The 22,827-nt window shown below is 40.7% G+C and overlaps 1 protein-coding gene across 1 annotated transcript in view; it reads right to left on the bottom strand.

Moving 5' to 3' along the window:
• The window catches only part of TANGO6 (transport and golgi organization 6 homolog), a 273,346-nt gene that overhangs the window by 133,561 nt on the left and 116,958 nt on the right, over positions 1-22,827 (bottom strand). The window contains 1 exon segment of the mRNA XM_014591005.1: positions 21,119-21,176. Coding sequence (XP_014446491.1) covers positions 21,119-21,176 — 58 coding nt within the window.

Here is a 22,827-nt window from a genome sequence, read left to right as displayed (position 1 = left end):
AAAAATTATATTTTATTATTTTAATCTGCATTTTCTTGCCCATTAGAAAAGCTGAATATTTTTTCAAAATTTTAATACTTATTTAAATTCCTCTACCATGGAGACTAGGAGGTGGCATGGTGGTTGGGGCCCTTGATTCCTACATGGCCAGACACAGTTCAAGTCCCAGACCTGGTGGCTTGCTTTCTCACTCCCTTCCCAACCCCTCATTAGCATTCACTTTCCTTTTTTCCTCCCAAACTCCCAACCCTAGGCAACATAAATCTGTTTTCTGTCCTACAGATTTAAGCTTGCCCTTTTTGTTGCAAATATTTTTTCTTTAATTATACTTTGTATTTTAAGTAGTGTTGTTTCTGACATAAATGATTTTTAAATTTTGGGGAGATCAAATCTATTCACCACTTTCCTATCATCTTCTTCATCCAAGGACCAAATATTATATCTCTATCCTGGGATTAAATATTGTAGACATTCTCTGTAACTTGTGCCTTTCTACTTTCTGGACCATTAATTTTTTTATTCAACAATGTCTATTGCAAAACTGATCCACTGAGTTTTTAACTTTAGTTATTTCACTTTTTATTTTTAGATGTTCCATTTGTTTTATAAAAATTTGTTAGATGATACATTGTTGTTTCCTATTCCCTGAAGATATTTTCAAGCTTATCTTATATTTCTTTAAAGGCAGTGGACATACTTACTTCATAATTATTTTTTAATTATTTATTTAATTTTATTTGTTGTTATTATTTTCTTAAAGAATTATTTTATTCAACTTTATTTATTTATTTAAATTTGACTTAGGGTGAGGGGCAAGTGAGAAAATACTCCATCAGGTCCAGGACTTGAACTGCGGTTGGCCATATGGGAGCCCAGTGCCCTTAACCACTGAACCACCTGCCAGTCCCAGTTATTATTATTTTTCAGTTTGACCAGAGAGAGACAGAGAGATGGAAAGTGAGAAAGCAAGCCACCAGGTCTGGGACTCAAACCACGGTCAGCCATGTGCGAGTGTCCAGCACCTTAACCACCATGCCACCTGCTGGCCCCACTTACTTCATATTTTGTGAGTGACAATTCCAACATCCTTTGGGACCTTATTTTCTTGTGTTTGGTTATTCTGTTGAATGTACTAATTATTAGCCTTACATAATTATGGGAGTCACTGCCTAATGGTTACAGAGTCTCGGTTTGGGCTGATGAAAATTTTTTGAAATAGTGGTTATGGTTGGACAACCTTATGGATATAATTAATGACACTGAACTGTATGTTTAAAAGTGGCTAAAATAGTCACTTTTAAGTTTTATGCAATATACACACATACAGGTAAGGCCACAATAAAATAGTTTGTTATTAAAAAGATTTTTTTAAAAAAAGAATTATTATATTTAACTTTATTTATTTATTTATTTATTTTTAATTTGACTAGAGAGGGACAGAGTGAGAGAGGGGAGAGAGAGAGGGAAAGTGAGAAAGCAAACCGTCAGGTCCGAGACTCGAACCACAGCCAACCATGTGGGAGTCCAGTGCCCTTAACCAAACTGTTGGCCCCCAGTTATTAAAAAGTTTTAAAATTAAAGTAAATATTAAAAATTATTAGGCCAGCAGGTAGCATGGAGTTTAAGGGAGCTGGATTCCACATGGTTGATCTCATGGTTCAGGTCTCAGATGCAGCAGCTTGACATACTCTGCATATGCATGTCGGTCCAAAATCCTGAGAGGTGAGTGGAGGAGAAGGAATTGAGGCACAGCCATCCCTTCCTTGGGAAATGATTTCTCACCTTCCTTCTCTCTGTCTCTCTCCAGCATGCACACACACTCTATTAACAAACTTTAAGATAAAATAATTAGGCCAACAGATAGTGTGGTAGTTAAGGTGGCTGGATCCCACACGGCAGACTGTGTGATTCAAGTCTCAGATGTGGTGGCTTGAAAAATACACCAGGCATGTGTGTGCCCAAAATCCTGAGAGAATGAAGAAGGAATTGTGGCCAGCCCCCTTGGAAGGTGCTTTCTCACTTTTACTCTCTCTCTTTGTCTTTATCTCTCTCCGGGAAGAGCACGTACCTTATAACAAATTTTAAAAAAATATTAAAAGTTATAATGGGGATTCTTTGGAGTCTAGGATGAAGGTACATTCTTCCCTAGGAGATATCCTTTTATTTCTGCAAGACACCTATAGACATTACCGATATAGAAACATTTTTAACTCTTAATTTCCTGCCTTAGATTTCCTAAATCCCAATAATGCAACTCTGCAGGAGAGGTGGTCCACTGCAGTGTCTGCAATCTCTAATGGACAGATTTTCTTTCCTTACTTGTTCCTGCTCTGCTTAGTGCCAAAGACAATTCTACTCCTGGTCCCTGAGACTGAGGTGAGGGGTACCATGTTTATTTTTGGATTCACCTGAGGATGTATTCCTTTTTTTTTGGAGAGGTTTTTTTTGTTTTGTTTTGTTTTGTTTTGCTATAGGGCGCATGCGCTCTCCAGACGGACAGAGAGAGACAGAGAGACAGAAAGCAAGAAATCACCCCCCAGGGGGGATGGCCACACCGCAATCCCTTCTCCTCCATTCTCCTCTTGGGATCTTGGGCACGCATGCACACGTGCCCAGCGTGAGTTTAAGCCGCCGAGTCCGGGACTCGAACTGTGGTCGACTACGTGGGAGTCCAGCGACATAGCCATTATGCTAACTGCTGCTCCCAAGGGTGTATTCCTTTGAGGTCTAAGCCTGCAGTTAGAGAGTTTTCTATTCAACTCCCCACTTTAAGATGGGTCTGAGCTTCCATTTCTGCAATTTGGCCTTCAAGGTAGTAAGACCCACAAATTAATTGCAAGCAAATGTCCTCAGGGTAAATGCAGGTTTTTATACTCGGTTTACTCCTTAAAAATTCTGATTCTCGGGCAGGCAGGTGGTATGTGGGTGAGGGTGCTGGACTTTCACATGGCCAGCAGAGGTTCGAGTCCTGGACCCGGCGAATTTCTCTCTCTCTCTGTCTCTTTCATCAAATTAAAGTAAATAAGTTAAAAAAAAATGTTCTGGTTCTCTCTTAAAATGTTTAGTTGGTAATTCCCTGCTTTATTGTTAGCTTTTCTGTGCTTTTAAAGTGTTTTAAACATGCTACCCTGTTTAACAGTTGTTTTCAGCTGAGCTCTCTGACATTATTAAAAATGGAAGACATGGGAACCAGCAGTTAGTGTAATGGCTATGTCACTGGACTCCCACGTGGTCGACCGCGGTTCGTGGCCCAGACCCGGTGGCTTAAAACTCACGCCGGGCGCGTGTGCGTGCGTGCCCAAGATCCCGAGAGGAGAATGGAGGAGAAGGGATTGCGGCGTGACCATCCCCCCTGGGGGGTGATTTCTCGCTTTCTGTCTCTATGTCTCTCTCTGTCTGTCTGGCGAGCGCATGCGCCCTACAGTGAAAATCTCTCAAAAAAAAAAAAATGGAAGACAGAACTCTATTTTCATCTAGATTTTGTATAGTTTGAATTTACAATTTAATGTTTTAATTCACCTGACGAATATGGTACATGTTAAGGTTTCTTTGTTATTAGTTATAGTTAGAATATCAGATTTTCCATTTATAAATTTTATCAAGCCAAACAAGTATCTTCACTCTTCATTCACTGAGATTAATCTGAATTGAATTTATTTTCACATTTTCACGTACAATTTTTGACCCAGTGACCTAACAGATTCTCTCAGTAATCTAATAAGTGTTACATGTAACAGCTTCTAAGACACACTGGTAAAAAAATCAACCACCACTGGGCCACTGTAGAAACACAATTAAGAATAAAGCAAGGGTGCATTTTCCTTGTATGTCCCCTCTTATAAATAGCAATCTGGTAGACACATCCTGGATGAAACTGCTGCTGAGTTAACCATTTGGTCGCCAAATTGCAAGACAAGAAATACTGGATATGTTCAGTTTGATCTAATTAGTATTCTCTGACTTAATAATTTTGCAAACTGAATCACTCTACAAACTAAATATAGAAAAGTTATTATTATGGTCTGGTTTCTAAGCAACCATTTCATTAAGAAAAGCTCCACTTGGGAAAAACATCTGTTTGCCAGTAAGATTTCTGCTGTCATCATATAATTTCATGGTGAAAAATCCATGGTCACTCTCTGCTTTGGTAATTCCTAGTTGTGAAAGGTCAACAGGGGGTACTACAACAGAGGGAACCATCTGTTTCAATCTGTACTAGTCCCTAAACCTTGTATATATCATGAAACCATTCACTTTTCCTAAACAGCTATGTAAATTAAAAACATTCTCTTCTGATTATATAAGCATTACATGTTCATACAAGAAAGTATAAAAAGCATGAGGAAAGGCACAAAGAAGAAAATAACAATCATGTGAGTTTTTGACTGAAGTCAAATATCATTTGAAATTAGATTCTACTACTAAAAAAATTCTTTAAAAACAACTGCCTAAAATAACTCCATACGTTTTACCTTTTTCTTCTATTATCAGAATTTTTTTGGTAGTAGTTAAGGTCTGAGTGCTGGACTATGGAGAGTAGCCCGCTCTCCGCACTGGAGAACTGAGTTCAGAGATTTGTACAGATATGCAAATGTTCTGGTTGCATTTCATGAAATAGGCTTAAAGAGACGCGGCATTCTCTGCCAGTGGTGAGAAGGTGATGACGATGTGTACGTGGCTTGACTCAACATGTGGTATGAAATGTCCTTGCTCAAACAGGTAGGAGGAGGCCTAAGACAGGGATTTTTCAAATCTTTTTTTTTTACATAAATTCTCAAGAGAGGGCTCAATGAAAGAGAAACAAAGCAGGGATATCTGCTTAGAGTGGGATTACAGGATCCTTCAAGCCCACTCAGGCCACCCTCTCCTTCACTGATCCTGAGTGTTCTGGAGAACACTGGCATCATGCAGCCCTTCCTGTCCACATAGTACCCCCAACTACAGTCTTGGTACTTTGTTCAGACTGCACTCCGGCTTGGAACACTCTGCCCTCTCTTCTTTCCTAGGCTGGTTTCCAAGCATCCACTAGACCTCAGCTTATGGGTCCCTTCCCCATAAGGTAAAATGTTCCTAAAACAGGCTCTGTAGCACTGCGTATCTTTTCTTCAAAGCACCTATAAGGGCCACAATTTATATTTGTCTGTGCGATTATTTGATTAACATTTGTCCTCTTCAAACTGTAAACTCCATGAAGACACATGATGTTTTTCTCAGCAATGTACCTAGCACGGTGCCCTGAACATAATAGTGCTCCATACATATCAGTTAGATGAATGAATATTTTATAATGATTTTTTATTTGATTTTTTTTTTTTGGAGAAGTTTTTGCTATAGGGCGCATGTGCTCGCCAGAAAGGCAGAGAGAGAGACAGAGAAATAGAAAGTGAGAAATCATTCCCCAGGGAGGGATGGCCACATCGCAATCCCTTCTCCTCCATTCTCTTCTTGGGATTTTGGGCACGCACACACATGGGCCCGGCATGAGTTTAAGCCACAGGGTCCGGGACTCGAACCATGGTCTACTACATGTGAGTCCAGCAACATAGTCATTACGCTAACTGCGGGTCCCATGATTTTTAGAATTAGAATTATTTTGAAATTTGATCAGGGAGAGACAGAGAGAGACAGAGAGGGAAAGTGAAAGATCAAATCTGGAACTTGAACTGTGGTCAGTTATGTGGGAATCCAACGCCTTAACCACCATGCCACCCTGCTGGCCTATAAAGATTTTAAGTCACTAAGAAAAAAAGCAATGGGCCAGCCAACTGCATGGTTCAAATCCTGGAGCTGGCTGCTTGAAAAACATGCCAGGTGCTTATGCATGTATACCCAAAATCCTGAGAGAAAAATGAGAAAAGATTGTGGCATAGTCATCTCCCTTGGGGGGTGCTTTCTTACTTTCTCTCTCTCTCTCTTCTTTCTCTGCCTCTGGCAAGTACATGTAGCTATAACAAACAATCAAAAGCAAAATATTATACTTACAATTCTCTTTTTGTCCCTCTCTAAAGTTAGGTTATTAGTAGTGGAAAACAAGACCTGGTCATAAAGTACAAAAGTGCTTCTAAAACAGCCTTAGTGATCATGACCCAGCAGGTGGACAAGAGGGATGACCAAATTGGGTACTTGGTAGCTTAATGTCTATGATCCATTTCCTGAGGCTTGACTTTCTCCCAATCTTCAGGCCTCTTCAGGGATAGCAGAGATACCACAAGATCAGGAAACAAACTAAGTATAAAAGCCTAATGTACAAATCTAAAACCGAGCTGCCAAAACTGTACCTACATCATTTAAGTGTATTCTTCCACCCCTGCCTAGGAACTTGACATGACCAAAGTGGGTAACTGATGCTTCATCCAGTTAAAAATGTTAAACTTATGATTCAGCAACTAAAGGAACTGTGTCAGGCTTAATAAAAAACGTAATTGGGCTTACTAAGTGTGTGAACAGCTTCAAGGATCACTTAGTCACACTTGGTGAGATTAGGAATTCTAAATTGTATTTGAAATAAAGGGTGATGTAGAATGCTTGGTTTAGGAGTAGAAGTAAAAGCAGAGTACCCCTCCAGCTGTTACCTCAGTGGAGCTCGAACAAAATGGATGGATTTTTTGAGTACAGGATGTTGTACTTAAAGATAAGTCTAGAGAAGAACTTGCTATTTTACTTGTAAGCTCTCTTATTATTTCATCCTCCTTAACTTGTTTTAAAATTTTACATTTACCAAACAAAGAGTGGGTCCACTACAAAATTTAAATAGCTGTTCTGCAGGGAAGGTACTTACACCTTCTTAATTGCTTGTAAAGCAACTGACTCTTTACCCCAAGGTATCTCACAATTGCCTTCTTGGTAGTGAATCCTGCCTTTGTGACAGTTAGTCTTCATTAATAGGAGGGGAGGACTTGAAATGAGCCCTGGAAATTATGGTAGTAAGACATGTTTAATTGCTTTGTCAAGATCTACTGGTTCATGGCTTAATTTTACTATGTGCAAGAGCAGAGGCTGTGGTGATTTGAGAAAGGTGAGAAAATGGAATGGAGAGAGGAGAGAAAAACACAGTGGTATAAAAGTCTTGGCTTTGACATTGAACTGACTCCACTTACTGGTCGGCCCAGAAATAACGTATGAGCCTTGGTTTCTTTGAAAAATATAAAGAGATATCGATCCTTACAAGATTGAGGTGATGAATAAATGAAATAAACTATTTATAATGTGTAGGTAGTATTTACTTTATCATGAGTGAAAAATAAGAGCAAAGGGGGAACCAGCAGTTAGCGTAATGGCTATGTTGCTGGACTCCCACGTAGTCGACCGCGGTTCGCATCCCGGACCCGGTGGCTTAAAACTCACGCCGGGCGCGTGTGCTTGCGTGCCCAGGATCCCAAGAGGAGAATGGAGGAGAAGGGATTGCGGCGTGACCATCCACCCTGGGGGATGATTTCTCGCTTTCTGTCTCTATGTCTCTGTCTGTCTGGCGAGCGCACGCGCCCTATAGCAAAAATCTCTCCAAAAAAAAAAAAAAAAAAGAGCAAAGGAAATATAATAACCCTCAATAAGTATGATACTTTCAAATCCAGGAAGCCCATTTTCGAGACATTACTGGGAGGCTGGCAACAATAAGGGCTCCCTGGACTGCCCTACAGAAAAGCCCAAAGACTTGGCATCCCAACACCTTCCCTGTTCCAGGTTGGTCCCATTCCTCTCCTCCTTGGCCATTTTGCTCCACTAGCAACGTGAACTACCCACCCTCCTTCGTATTTGGCCCACTCCTGAGCATCTGTCTCTTTTGCTTTCCTTCAGCGTCTACCCCTCACTGCATCTCCACATGTCTAACTCCTGTCTGTCCACTCTTCATAGTCCTAAGACCTCCACAAAAAACTACTGCTCTGAAATTTTTTTGAGAGAGATACTTTGCTATAGGGAGCATGTACTCACCAGAGAGACAGAGAAAGACAGACAGACAGAAAGTGAGAAATCACGCCCCCAGGGATGATGGTCACACTGCAATCCCTTCTCCATTCTCCTCTCAGAATTTTGAGCACACACGCACATGTGCCCAGTGTGAGTTTTAAGCACTGGGTCCAGGACTCGAATCACAGTCAACCATGAGGGAGCCCAGCAATGAAACCATTATGCTATCTGTTGGCCCCATGCTCTGAATTTTTTAAGTTTATTTTTTATTTTTATTTATTTATTTTTTAGAGACATTTTTGCTTGCCAGAGAGACAGAAAGCAAGAAATCACCCTCTCTCCCGGGGCATATGAATCAGTACTTCATTACTGTTATTGTCAAATATTGGGCTGTTGGAAAAGTCATGAAGCATTTTGGACAGAAAAAACAGAAAAATACATCATGACTTCCCCAACAACCTAATAATATCCCATTATGTGTATATACTAATATTTATTTATCCCTTTACCAGGTAATAGATATTAAAGTTGTTTTTTATTTTGGTTATTATGAATAATGATATTTAAGCTTCTTCTCTTGGGACTATACCTAGGAGTGGGATTGACAGGGCAAATGCTTTAACCTTCTGAGAACTGTCACCTTCCCAAAGCAATTGTACCATTTTACATTTCTACCATAAATGTAAGAGGGTTATAATTTCTCCATGGTCTCATGGTCTATTTTTTTTTTTTTAGTTTATTTGTTTGTTTATTTATTTATAGAGACATAATCTCACTGTGTTATCCAGGCAGGCTGTGAAATCATGCCATAATCCTCCTGCTTTGGCCTCCCAAGTGGCTGGGATTCTATAGGTGTGTACCACCACACCTAGCTTTTTTTTTTTTTTTAATTAACTAGAGGGCACGTGTATTTGTCAGAGAGAGACAGAGAGGCAGAATTTCTCTATCCTTGGGATTATGGGCACACTCACAACATGTCAGCATGCTTTTTCAAGCCACCAGGGCCGGGTCGCACAACTGACTTTTGGGGGTGAGCCTGGAATCTAAACTGGGCCTCCAGTCCAGTGAGCAACTGAGTAACAACTAGTATACACAACAGCACCAGGGTCTAAGCTTTTTTTTTTTTTTTTTTTTTTTAAGTTTATTAATTCCTTTCTTCCATGGCTGAGATAGAGACAGATAGACAGAAAGATATGCACCCCCTCAGTGGGGTCCCCATGCTATGATACAACCTCAACCCCATACCAATCCTGGATTGTGGACATGTGTGCACTCAGGGAGTTCTCTAGAGGCACACCCAGACCTTCCCGTGGGGGTTGGGGGTGAGCCACACAGAGCACTGCGTTACTACTGTGCCACCATCTAGCCCCTAAATTCCCTACTTTACAATGTCGTTTACAGGTATCAGAAATACAACAAATTTCTGAAACACTACACAGGCAGCTACATGTTTCCCTCACTCACGGTTTCAGTAAAGTGCATAAATCCCAGGACAGATTTCTGAAGCTTCTTTCCTGATGCTCCTAAACTGATGCAAATACCTTTCACACTAATGACCAAAGGTAGGAAGAAAGGAGAGGGGTATGAGGTAACAGAAACTGGGTTCACCAGTGGAAGACAAGTTTCAAAGATATAAAGAGATTGCTTAAAAGTTAAGACTGTGTATGTTGCCAAATGAGGAAATCAAAACATCAAATAGGCATGAGATCAGAATATTATTAAGTTACATGAAGGGTTGATTTGTAGCGACCCCATTTTCCATAGGAAGGCCTCGTTCTCCTATATATAAGACCAAAGGGAAACAGTCTTTGTACACAGACTTTGTACCTTAGGAACAGGAACAATGTAGATACTAGGATTCATTATTTTTCCCTTTGGCAAGAACAGTCTTCAGAGCCCTAGAGATTCAGATTCAAATCCTGATGGCACTTACTTTCTGTGTTATCTTGGGCCAATTACTTAATGTCTTTGGGCCTCAGTTTCCTCATCTGTAAAATAGGGGCAATAATTCCTAATTTGCTTGCCATGATGAATACATAATAGTCATTCAATAATCCTTTTTTTTTTCTTGGAGAGGTTTCTGCTATAGGGTGCATGCGCTCACCAGAAAGACAGAGAGAGACAGAGAGATAGAAAGCGAGAAATCACTCCCCGGGGGGATGGCCACGCCACAATCCCTTCTCTTCCATTCTCCTCTTGGGATCTTGGGCACACACGCACACGCACCTGGTGTGAGTTCAAGCCACCGGGTCCAGGACTCAAACTGCGGTCGACTACATAGGAGTCCAGCGACATAGCCATTATGCTAACTGCTGGTCCCACAATAAACCTTTTTTAAAAATAATTATTTTATTTCACTTTATGTATGTATGTATGTATGCATGTACATATTTAAAATTTGACCAAAGAGGAACAGAGTGAGAGAGAAAGAGAGGGAAAGGAGAAAGCAAGTTGCCAGATCTGGGCCTCAAAAAACAGCAATATGGGAGTCCAGTGCCCTTAACCACCGTGCCACCTGCCAGCCCCAACAGGCACTCCATAAATGATAGCTTTTATAATATTTATTGCCTCTTTCCATCCATGGCAGTTTTCTAGAGCAATTTTGGAAAGTGAAAATAACTACAGTAACTACAAAGCAGTCAGTTCATTTTGACTTACAGGTTAAATGTAATAAACTGCTAAATATTCTGATGTAAATCCAAATGTATCAATCTTTGGTTGATAGAGAAAACCACCAGACCATCCAAAGATGAAGCTAGTATAAAACTCAAATGTTCTGGGCTGTAAAATGCAACCTCTGACCTGGGAGAGGAAAAGGAAGCATTAGATCTACCATCTGGACTATAATTAAAGATAAGGTGCAAGAGAGAAAATCCCTGTGAAATAGGTCCCAGTTCCACCACTCTCTGAACTTTCTAACGGCAGCAAATCAATTCTTCATTTATAAAAGGATTATAATGTCTGCTCTTAGTATAGCTCTCAGGATTGTTGACAGAATCTAAGCTTTCTAGATGATTGAGCATTATTGAATTCTAATAACACTGATAAAGATAACATTTGTATTTTAAAATGTATTATGTATTTATTCATTTAGTTTGCTAGAGGGCCTGTGTGCTAGCCAGAGAGTGGGATAGGAGCTAGAAATCTCCATAAGGGGCATGGCCACATTGCAATCCCTTCTCTTCCATTTCTCCCTCTTTTGGGGATTTTGGGCACACATGCACATGTACACAGCATGATTTTCAAGCCACAGGGTCGAAGACTCAAAACTGTGATAGCATGTGCTGGTTAGATACTGTGATCCACAGGCTGAGACAACATGGAAGGCCTGGATTTAATTCCTGATCCACTCTGAAAGCTAGGTCCAGTGGTGCATGTCTATAGTACCAGCTACTTAAGAGGCTGAGGCAAAAGGTCACAAGACAAGACTCCATCTCAAAACCACATACACACACGCGCCGCACATACAAAGCAAAATGCTCAACATCAGTCATTAAAGAAATGCAAATCAAAATCACAATGAGATACTACTTCATATTCACTATGATGGCTATAATAAAAAAGCCAGACAATAACAAGTATAGGCAAGGATGTGGAGAAACAAACCCTTACACATTGTTGGTAGGGAGGTAAAGTAGCGGTAGCTGCTTTGGAACACAGTTACTATACAACCCAGCAATTCTACTCCTAGGTGTATACCCAGGAGAAATGAAAACTTGTCCTCACAAAAATTTGTGCACCAATATTTATATTGACAGTTTTATATTGTCAGAGGGTGCACATATTTGCTAGAGAGAGAAGAGGGTAGGGGAGGAGAGAGAGAATGCACCATCCAGTGGTGCATGGTCATGCCACAATGTTTTTTCCTCTGTATCTCTACCCTGACAGGATTTGAGGCGCACATGCATATGTGCTTGGCATGACTTTCAAGCCATCGGGATTCAAACTAGAGTTGACAATGTGGGGTTCAGCTCCCTATGTGGAATGCTTAACTGCTGTGCTATGGAACCAGTCCTTCATAGTAATGTTTTACTTATTTACTTATTTATTTATTATAATTGCTAGAGAGCATGTGTGCTTATCAGAAAGAGACAGAAAGAGAGAGGGAGAAGTGATCCCATGGTGGGGCTTGATCATGCCACAATCTCTTCTCCTCAATCCTGTCAGGATTTGGGAAACCTATGCACATGCACTTAACTTGTTTTTCAAGTTGCCAGGGCTCGGATTTGAACTCCAGTTGGCCATGTGATATCTGACTCTCTCAACCACTAGGCCATGAGACTAGCCCAATAGCAACATTAATTTTTTTTCCTCCAGAGGATACATGCACTCCCCAGAGGAGAGAGAATAAGAAAGTACTCCTTTGAGATTGTAGGCACATATGCACATGAGTCCAGCATGTTTTTCAATTCACTGAGTCCAGGACTCAAACTATGCAGTTGGCCACATGGGATCCAGTGCTTTAATGGGCTGGCTGGTAGCAGTATTTTATTTATTTATTTATGAGAGGTTTTTGCTATAGGGCACGTGTGCTCACCAGAAAGACAGAGAGACAGAGAGACAAAAAGCGAGAAATCACCCCCTGGGGGGATGGCTACATTGCAGTCCCTTCTCCTCTATTCTTCTCTTGGGATCTTGGGCATGTACGCACAAGCGCCCGGTGTGAGTTTAAGCCACCAGGTCTGGGACTCAAACTACAGTCAACTACATGGGAGTCCAGCAATGTAGCTATTACGCCAACTCCTGGTCCGGATAGTCACACAACTCTTTAAACATACTAAAACTCATTGACTTGCACATTTTAGTTAGGTGAATTCAAGGTATCTAAACTATATCTCAGATAAGAAGTTTAAAAAATGGGGATGATGTCTATTTCCCATAACTACTTCAAGAATTTATGGAGATAGCACACATAAGAGACATTCACTAAATGCTCTTTTGTTAATTGGGTGGTACAGAAATCAGGCCAGGACATAAAAGAAACCTTTCCATTTCAAGGACATAAATGGTAATGGTAAACTTCATAGGACTGCATTCCAAAATTCAATGCCAGGTCCAATTAGATGATCCTTCAAGGGATAGAATTATTTTCAGTTAATAGTTTCTCAACTTACTTTATTTGAGGTAGAAATATGAGAATGAGATAGAAAGTTCAGTCTCTGGCAAGTTAAGACTTGTAATCCTGCTCAGTTTGAAACTGTAAAAACAATTTCACCTTGTATCTACCTTCCCCCTTCCGGGCCTTTGCCTTCCCTTTCTTTGGCTCTTTTGCCAAAAATAAAAAGTCTCCATTTGAAAGGAAAGGGGTGGAAGAGCTGGTACAATCTGTTTGGACATGTCAAGATGTCTGGATTCTCTTCACTCTATGCACAGGCATACTTTCACCACCTCCCATGCTTGGCTTAGAGCCTAGGGTTTTTTTCTTTTACTTTTTTTTAATGACCCTGGTAGTTTTAACCAAAGATTCTTTGACACTGAAAGGGATCCTAGGATCCCATGAAATTTATCTGTTGCTTTCATCTTTTAAATAATTGAAATTGACTGAGGAGACACATGAGCAGATCCACAGTATGATAAATAATCTGACTATAATATCTTATTTGAAGAATATAACTTCTTTTTTTTTTTGGAGAGGTTTTTGCTATAGGGAGTGTGCGCTTGCCAGACAGAGAGAGACAGAGAGATAGAAAGCGAGAAATCACCCCCCGGGGGGATGGCCACGCTGCAGTCCCTTCTCCTCCATTCTCCTCTCAAGATCTTGGGCACACAAGCACACGCGCCCAGCGTGAGTTTTAAGCCACCAGGTTCGGGACGCAAACCGCAATCAGTTACATGTGAGTCCAGCGACATAGCCATGACTCTAACTGCTGGTCCCAAGAATATAACTTCTTTACTTGTTATGTTCATTATTGAACATCTGTTTCAAAACTGAAATGTGAAAAATGCCCCAAATATCTAATTTATCTTATGAGACTCTTAAGGATAAATGTGCATGTATGTATGTATGTATTTTATCCATGTAGAGAGCAAGTGCCTGTATACTAGAGAAAGAGAGAGAGAGAGAGAGGAGCACCCTCAACAGGGTCTCATCACACTGATCCCTTACTCAGCGCTCAGGATCCTCAAGATCTGGGGTACGTACACATGCACCTGGTATATTTTCAACCCAACCCCCAGATTTGAACTATAGTTGGCCACATGGCTTCTAGCACTATATTTAAGTTTGCTACCAACTGTGCCTCCAGGCTGGGCCATTCAAGGACACATTTTAACTCCTGTGTTGAAAAAGAGGACTTTTACCTTATATACTTCCTTGTCACTGAAAAAAAATTTTAAGAGCAGTGGGAATGGATTACTTGCATAATAATTAAAACAATGAACAAAGAATACACAAGGGGTATGAAAACGGGGAGAGACTTAGTCTGTTTAAGGCTAAGTCACTGGCTGGCCCAATTGCACAGCTGGTCACTGCACAGAGGAAGCTGGATCCAATATGGCTAACCCTTTTGGCCTGAAAAAATATACTGGGCCAATGCCCTTGCCCAGCATCCTGCTGGGATAGAGAATTAAAGGAAAAAGGATTGTGACATGACCAGGATCCATTGGGGAGGTGCTTTCTCTCTCTTTTTCTCTCTTTTTCTCTCTCTCACATTCAAATCCTCTGGCATTTAAAAAATAATAATAAAATAAAGACAGGGGCTAGCAGATGGCATGAATGTGAAAGCAGCTAAATCGCACAAGGCCTACTGATCAGTTCAACTTCTGAACCTGGTGGCTTGAAAATGATGCCAGGAACATGTGTATGCATACCCAAAATCCTGAGAGGAAAATGAAGGAGAAGGGATTGTGGTATGGCCATTTCCCAAGAGGGGAGATTTCTCTCTTCCACTCTCTCTTTATCTTCCTCTCTCTCTGTCTCTCTTTTTTAATTTATTCATTTTAGTTTTTTTTTTTGGAGAGGTTTTCACTATAGGACGTGTGCGCTTGCCAGACAGAGAGAGACATAGAGACAGAAAGCGAGAAATCACCCCCCAGGGGGGATGGTCACGCCACAACCCCTTCTCCTCCATTCTCCTCTCGGAATCTTGGGCACGCATGCACACGCACCTGACGTGAGTTTTAAGCCACTGGGTCCAGGACACGAACCGTGGTCGACTATGTGGGAGTCCAGCAACATAGCCATTACCCTAACTGCTGGTTCCTCTCTCTCTGTCTCTTGAAAGCACATGTACCCTGTAGCGAACTACACACACACACACACACAAAAAAAAAAAGAAAGAAAAAATTAAGTCATCTAGGCCAGTCAGAGGGACACAGCAGTAATACCATGCTCTGTACATGCTAGGTATGTGTGCCTGTCCTCACTGGCAAAGGCTAGGGTGGATCGTGATGTGAAAACCCTTTGTGTGTGTGTATGTGTGTGTGTGTGTGTTTGTCTCATAGAAGAAACAAAATAAACTTTAAAGAAAAAACTATTAAGACCTATCTGTAACTGAATAGTGACTAAACTCAGCAAGCTGGTATATAATTCTCCGCCTAAAGAAGCTGCTACTAACTAGGAGCACCTGCTAGGACAACAAAAATCAACCACCACTATTTTAGGAGGAATAAACAGAGATGTGGAGAGTCTTTCAAAAAATTAAATTTTAACTCATGGAGAATTTGGTTTTCAGATTGTTGTTACTAACAGCACACACAGATGAAATTCTTAAATCAGGCATCGATATCTACCTGTTAAACAAATGAATTTATTTAATTTCCCCTCTGCTCTCTGCCTAGACTGTAGACAGAGTTGGTGCGACTTTATAAAAGAAACCCAAAATATCAGGACCAGCAGATGGCACAATGGTTATGTCACTAGACTCTCATATAGTGACTGTGGTTTGAGTCCCGGACCCAGCAGCTTTAAACTCACACCCAGCGCTGGGTGTGTGAACGTGCCCAAAATCCTGAGAAGAGAATGGAGAAGAAGGGATTGCAGTGTAGACATCCCTCCTGGTGGGTGATTTTTCACTTTCTGTCTCTTTTTGTCTCCAGTGAGTGCATATACCCTATAACAGAAATCTCTCTTAAAACAAAAAACCCAAAATATCAATAGTAAGAAAAATGTACACTGTAACTCTCACAGAGCCATTTAAATGGCCTAGAAAAGAAAAACTTTAGGACCAGCCAAGTGGCATCGTGGTTAAGGTGGTTGAATCCCACATGGCCAAGTGCTCGGTTTGAGGCCCAGACCTGGCAGTTTAGAAAATAGACCAGGCATATATGCATGCATGCATGCCCCAAATCCCCAAAAGGGACTATGGTGTGGCCATTCCCTCTGGGGTTGGGGGTTGATTTCTCACTTTCTCTCTCTTTCTTCCTCTCCGTCTCTCTCCAGGGAGTGCACAAACCCTATAGCAAAAAGGAAAATAAAAACTTTAAACACACACACAGTCCCCAAAACTAAATACTACTCAGACCAAAACCAGGCACTCCTTCTACTGTACAACATTTACAAGTGAGCTGGTTTTGTCTGATTGAGAGTCTAGAATGGCTTTGTTCCTACAAAGCCATGCTGTAAGCCTGGGCAAACTACGCTGGCAGTGCAGGTGGGAAAATTCAGCTCTTCCCTTTCTTAATGGGAAATTCACCTAAGGCCTTGGCTTTTAAGTGTATGTTACAAGCACCAAAAACATCAATTAGTTCAAACCTGTCCATCATGGGGAGCTGAGAACAGAAATTATATCTCTACCTCCTGTGTTCTTCATCACCAAATTAGCTACTAACTGATTAGCACACCAATTAAAATTACTAAAAACAAACACAACACCAACAGTTGTGATTTTTATAGCAGATCATAGAGGCTAATGAGCTCAATGAGTTAATCAGCTAAGAAGCTTATTCCAAAGGGCAACATTGCCACATTAGAATAATATGCTATCACTTCCTGAAGACCAGTCCTAAAAAATAAAAATCAATGAAAAACGTCTCCTTGACAGTATTATAGTTTCATGGGAAAAGTGCAGGATGACTTGTTTTCTGAAACATTAATTGCAGGCACTTTAGATTCTTGCTTCATTGATTTATCTGATTTCCATAAGTATCATTCATTGTCATGTGGCCTCCAGAGCCCCAGGCTCATCTCAATTCCTGCCCTCCCTGACCTCTCAGCAGAGGTAATGTCTCTTAAACCTCTACCCTCTGGCTTCTGCTCTCACTTCACTGCCCTTTAGCTCTTCAGGTAGTCATTTAGGTATCCTCTAGGGAATTCTCTTTTTGCTTTTTAATGTAGTCATGACAACTCACAGTTAATCTAAAATGTTCTGTATTTAGTAGATACACAATATTTAAGAGATACATAGAGAAAAAAGGTACATAGAGAAAAAAGTGTATTATGAAGAACTGTAAATGAATTTCAAAAATTTTTGTACTAAAATAAATTTGTAGTTTAATTTCATTTTTCTACAAACTTTCTGAAGTCCACTTGTATGTTTATTGATAAAGAATCCTAAGGCTCAGGTCCTCATTACCGTATGCTCTCTCCTCTGCACTCTTTCTTTAGCCTCAAATCCTAAGTCTGTAAGAGCACGCCCAAATTATACCAGAAATAGCTGGCCAGTAAGAACCTACACTGTTTTCATGCTATGAGCCTTGCCTTTGGCAGGTAGGTAGAAAACATCAGTGTGAAGTACTTCATTACTGGTGTAAATTCTTCACCCCTCCCTGCATCCAGGCCCTTGTCAGTTTGTCCCATTAAAAAGACAGAGTGTATTTCTCCACCAACTGACTTTTGGGTCAAGCCACGTGTCTTGCTTTAGCCAACAGGATAAGGCCAAAGTGACAGGATGCCTATTCCAAGCTTGGGCCTGAAGCGGTCTCTTGAGTGTGTATTTGTGGTCCGACACTGCTGCAATCACTCTGAGGAGAACATGTCCCGGTAGGCAACTGGTCCAGGATGATTAGAAACATGCTAGAGCCATGACTGTTGGCCCACAGATCTTGGAGAGAAGCACAACTGCCCAGGTCAGGATTGACTGAACCTTGATTCGTTTATAGATGTGTGAGCAATAATAATGGTTGGGGTCTTAAGTCCCTGAAGGCTGGGAGAGTTTGTTAAGTAGCAATAACTGATAGAATCAGTCTACTCAAGCTTTACAACTGCGGAGTTATAAAGATCACAATATTACCTAGCAATCCAACACTGGAAGTAACAATAATCATGATGAAACTGTCAGTGGTGTGGAACTTAAGGCGGTTGGATCCCACCTGGCCAACAGCATAGTTCAAATTGCAGACCTGGTTGCGTGAAAAACATGCTGGGTACATGTGTGTGCATGCCCAAAATCCTGAAGGGAGCTAGAGAGAAGGGAGTGCAGTGTGACCATCCTCTACAGGGGGATGCTTTCTTGCTTTCCCTGTCTGTCTCCAGCAAGCACATGCATCCTTTAGCAAATTAAAAATGATGATGATAATGACACTAAAATAGTTATAGCTAACATATATTGAACAATATGTGCTAAACCCTTTCAGTATTAACTCATCTAATCCTAGTATATGCTCTCCCTGTTAATTTGTGTTCTTTTTTTTATTCATGATAGAAGACACACGCACGTATGAGAGAGAGGAGTACCCTCCACAGTATTTGCTCATGCCACAACTGTCTTCCTCTGGTCCTCTAGCCCAGTGAATCTTGGACACTCATGCATGTGTCCAGTGTTTTACAGGCTGACCAGGCCACATTCAAACTGTAGTAATCACATATGATGTGACTTCTCTTGAGCTATGCATTATGTATGCACCACAGAGATGGCCCTTTTATAAAGAAACTTTCTATAATAGAATAGTTTTAGATTACAGAATTATTATTATTATTATTCTAAGAGGTGGGGTTTTTGTTGTTGTTTTGTTTTGTTTTGTTTTGAGATTTTTGCTATAGGGCGCATGTGCTCTCCAGAGAAAGCAAGCAAGAAATCACTCCCCTAGTGGGAATGGCCACGCCACTATCTTTTCTCCTCCATTCTCCTCTTGGGATTTTGGGTGGGCAAACATGCACACACACACTAGGCATGAGTTTTAAGTCACTGGGTCTAGGATTCGAACTGCAGTCAACCATGTGGGAGTCTAGCTCCTTAGCCAATATTCCACCTGCTGGCCCATATTATAGGTATTTTTGGCAGGATTTTACCATGTCTCAATCCTCCTGTCCCAGCCTCCTAGTTAGCTAGGATCACAGCTCATGCCTCTGTGCCAAACCTAAGAAACCAAACCCAAGCCTCCCACGTGGCTCAGCCACTGCAAAGTGGTGCCTTCCTACTTGTGCCACCATAACTGGCCAGAGTTTAAATTTAATGTGTACAGCACGATGGTTCCTAGCACACTGACAGAGTTGTGCAACCATCACCACAATCAATTTCAGAAATACTCTTTCAGTTTTTTCTGTTTTTAATTGCCAGAGGACAAATGTGCTTGTAAGAGACAGAGAGAGGAAAAGCAAGAGAGAGATGAGAGAGAGAAAGTACACTCAACTGGGGTGTGGTTACACTACGATACTTTTAATTCCATTTCTCCATCTGTCAGGACTTTGGGCAAACATGCATATATGTCTGGCATGTTTTTCAGGCTGCCAGGGCCAAAATTCAAATCGCAGCTGGCCATGTAAGTTCCAGCTCCAGATGCACTATTCGTAACCATTGTGCTGTGGGACTGGCCCAGTTTCTTTTTTCTTTCTTTCTTTCTTTCTTTTTTTTTTTTTTTTTTTTGAAGATTTTTTTGCTAGAAGGCACACACGCTCACCTGAGACACAGAGAGAGACAGAGAGATAGAAAGCGAGAATCACTTCCTAGGAGAGATGGCAATGCCACAATCCCTTCTCCATTCTCCCCTCAGGATTTTGGACACTCATGCACATGCACTTGGCATGTTTCAAACTGCCAGGTCCAGGACTTGAACCACAGTCAGCCACGTGGGAGTCTAGTACCTTAACCAATATAACATTTGCTGGCCCTGACAGGCCCAATTTAAGAACATTTTCAACACCCCAAAAAGAAATCCTATGTCCTTAAACTAGCACTCTCCAACTCTGGCCCCCAGTCCTAGACAACTACTAATTTACTTTCTGTCTCTATAAATTTGTCTGTTCTGAACATTTCATATAAATGGACTCATATAATATGCAGTACTTTGTAACTGATTTCTTTCATATAACATAATATAAGGAATATAAGATTCATCTATACTGTGGCATGTATCTGTTCTTCATTAATTTTTATAACCACATAATATTCTAGTGTGTGCATATACCACACTTTGTTTATCCATTCCTCAGTTGAACATTTGGGTTATTTCTACCATTTACTTACTGTGAATAATTTTGCTGTAAGTTAAATATTCACATACAAGTTTTGTGTAGATATGTTTTAATTTCTTTTGGATACATACCTAGGAGTAAAATTGTTGGAGCAAGTGAAAACTCTGTTTATCTTTTTGAAGAACTGTCAGACTACTTTCTAAAGCACCTGTATGATTTTATATTTCCACTTAGTCCCCTTTCCACACATAAGAAACTGAAGCCCAAAGAGATTAAGCAGAGGATGGGAAGGTACACCTAGGTGGTCTGCATCCAGACTCCCAGCTCTCGAGGACTATACCACACTATACCACACCGACAGAGCCAAGGGAACTGAGGGCATTCAGGCCTTCTCACCAAATCTGCTTCTTACCCTTTGGAAAGGGTGTCTAATTCTTGACACCCTCTATATTTGAAATCCACAAATTAGTGGAGATGTGGGGAACAACAAAGAATCATAAAAGAGAAGTAACATTATTGCCAATTTTTTTTTTGATGAATGAATATTAAACAACCTGAGATTCTATTAGCATAAAGAGAGAGCAAAGGTACACACTGACATTAGTAAGTGGCTTAAAAGGGCAATGTAATAAGAGCTCACGTGTGAGCCATTCTGTACCTCCTTCAGTACAGGCATGGGATTTAATCTATGGCATAAGTAAAGACAAAAACTTCCTCATCATTATAAGAAAGTAAAACTACAGAGACCCTTTGGGAACCCTCCAGGGATAATAATATTAGTATTATTTAAAGTATCCTATCCAGGAGGCAGAAAGATGGACAAAGTGACAAGTAGTCTCATAGCTCTATGACTTCAGAGCTATTATACAAACAATATACAATCTTTGGCCCAGTGTCAAAGTCCTTTCACCAGGACTAACTTACCCTGAATTGCAGACAGGTATACAAAAGTGTCTTCATGCTCCAAGTTCTCCAAGAATATCTGGAACCACAAAATACAACAGTGATTTGATTTATGAAGAGCAAGGAAGACTTAAGAGACGCCCTTCTCAGCAGCCTCAAAAGTAAATGCTTTTCGGGGACCAGTAAGTGGCATGGTGGTTAAGGCAGTGAACTCCCACATGTCCTATCATGGTTCAAGTCCCAGACTCAGTGGCTTGAAAATCATACCAGGTACATGCCCAAAATCTTGAGAGGAGAATGGAGGAGAAGAGACTGTGGCATGGCCATACCCCCCAGGGAATGATTTTTCACTTTCTTCTCACTGTCTCTCTCCAGTGAGTACACATGCCCTATGGAAAAAAACTTTAAAAATAAAAGTAAATGCTTTTCTTGTTTGTCTTAGCTAGAAATTGGTCTGAGTTAGAGTCTTAAGGAAGATCGTATACATGCTTAAAGTTCCATTTTTACTGTAGTTAAAAAGGGGTAGAGATTAGGGGGAGACACATCTTGAAATAGTCAAGTATGTATCAGCAGTAGCCATGGAAACCAATAGAAGAATCCTCAGTATTTTTCTGCTACTGCCCATGCTGAGCAACATTCTCACATATGACTTCACAAACTACAGACTGTGTGAGACACGAGAGGCAAGGTTTGGGTTATGCACAACTATGGCACATTTGCTGCAATTTGATCCTTTTCTTTTGTCCTAACAAAGCACGTGGAAATGAAAGTGAGACAGAAATATAATTAGTGGGCTAACTGAATTTCCCCTAATTTGTTTTCCTAAATCTTTTACAAATATAATAATTTTAATTGATATTAGTAACATTGCTCTTTTTTTTTTTTTTTTTGAGAGGTTTTTGCAGGCACATGTGCTCTCCAGAAAGACAAAGAGACAGAAAGCGAGAAATCACCCCCCAGGGGAGATGGCCACACCGCAATCTCTTCTCCTCCATTCTCCTCTTGGGATCTTGGACACGCACGCACATGCACCTGGTGTGAATTTAAGCCACCGGGTCTGGGACTTGAACTGTGGTCGACTACATGGGAGTCCAGCAACATAGCCATCATGCCAACTGCTGGTCCCAGTAACATTACTCTTGATACACCTCACAAATTAGGAGCTCGCCAATGAATATCAACTATAATGGGTATTACTTATCTACAGAGACTACGGTGATATGGTTAGGGTTAAGCCCTAACATGAGAGACAGAGAAATACAATGGCCATGTGCCCCTGTTCTTCCTACTTGTACTCTAGAGGAAAATGGAGTGTCTGTTCCACATAGAACACCATGTCCTTTGCTAGCACATTGATTCTTGATCTCCACTTGATGCCACTTAAGTATGTTAGGGAGAGTCTAAGATTAGTCCAGATGAGAAGATGGTTAGGATGGAAAATTGGGGATGATGTATGGAACACAGGCAATGATGTACAGCATAAGGGAAGCTTAATACAGGGTAGTGGTTATGAAAATAAAGAGGAAGAGCTAGGCCTGAAAGACTTCTTTGCCAAAAGAAATAGCAGGGCTTCATGACAAACTGTATACAGCAAATGAAGGTTAAGTGAAGGTAAAGAAAATTTCAAAGATGTTCATAGCACTCACCATCTAAATAAGTACATCGAAGTGTGTATATATATATATATATATATATATATATATATACACACACATTTTTAAAAAAATATA

Source organism: Tupaia chinensis, unplaced genomic scaffold, assembly GCF_000334495.1.
Source record: "Tupaia chinensis unplaced genomic scaffold, TupChi_1.0 Scaffold000523_1, whole genome shotgun sequence".
Taxonomy (NCBI): Eukaryota; Metazoa; Chordata; class Mammalia; order Scandentia; family Tupaiidae; genus Tupaia; species Tupaia belangeri.
Note: the sequence above shows the minus strand (reverse complement) of the source record. Positions and strands in the feature narration are given on the sequence as shown.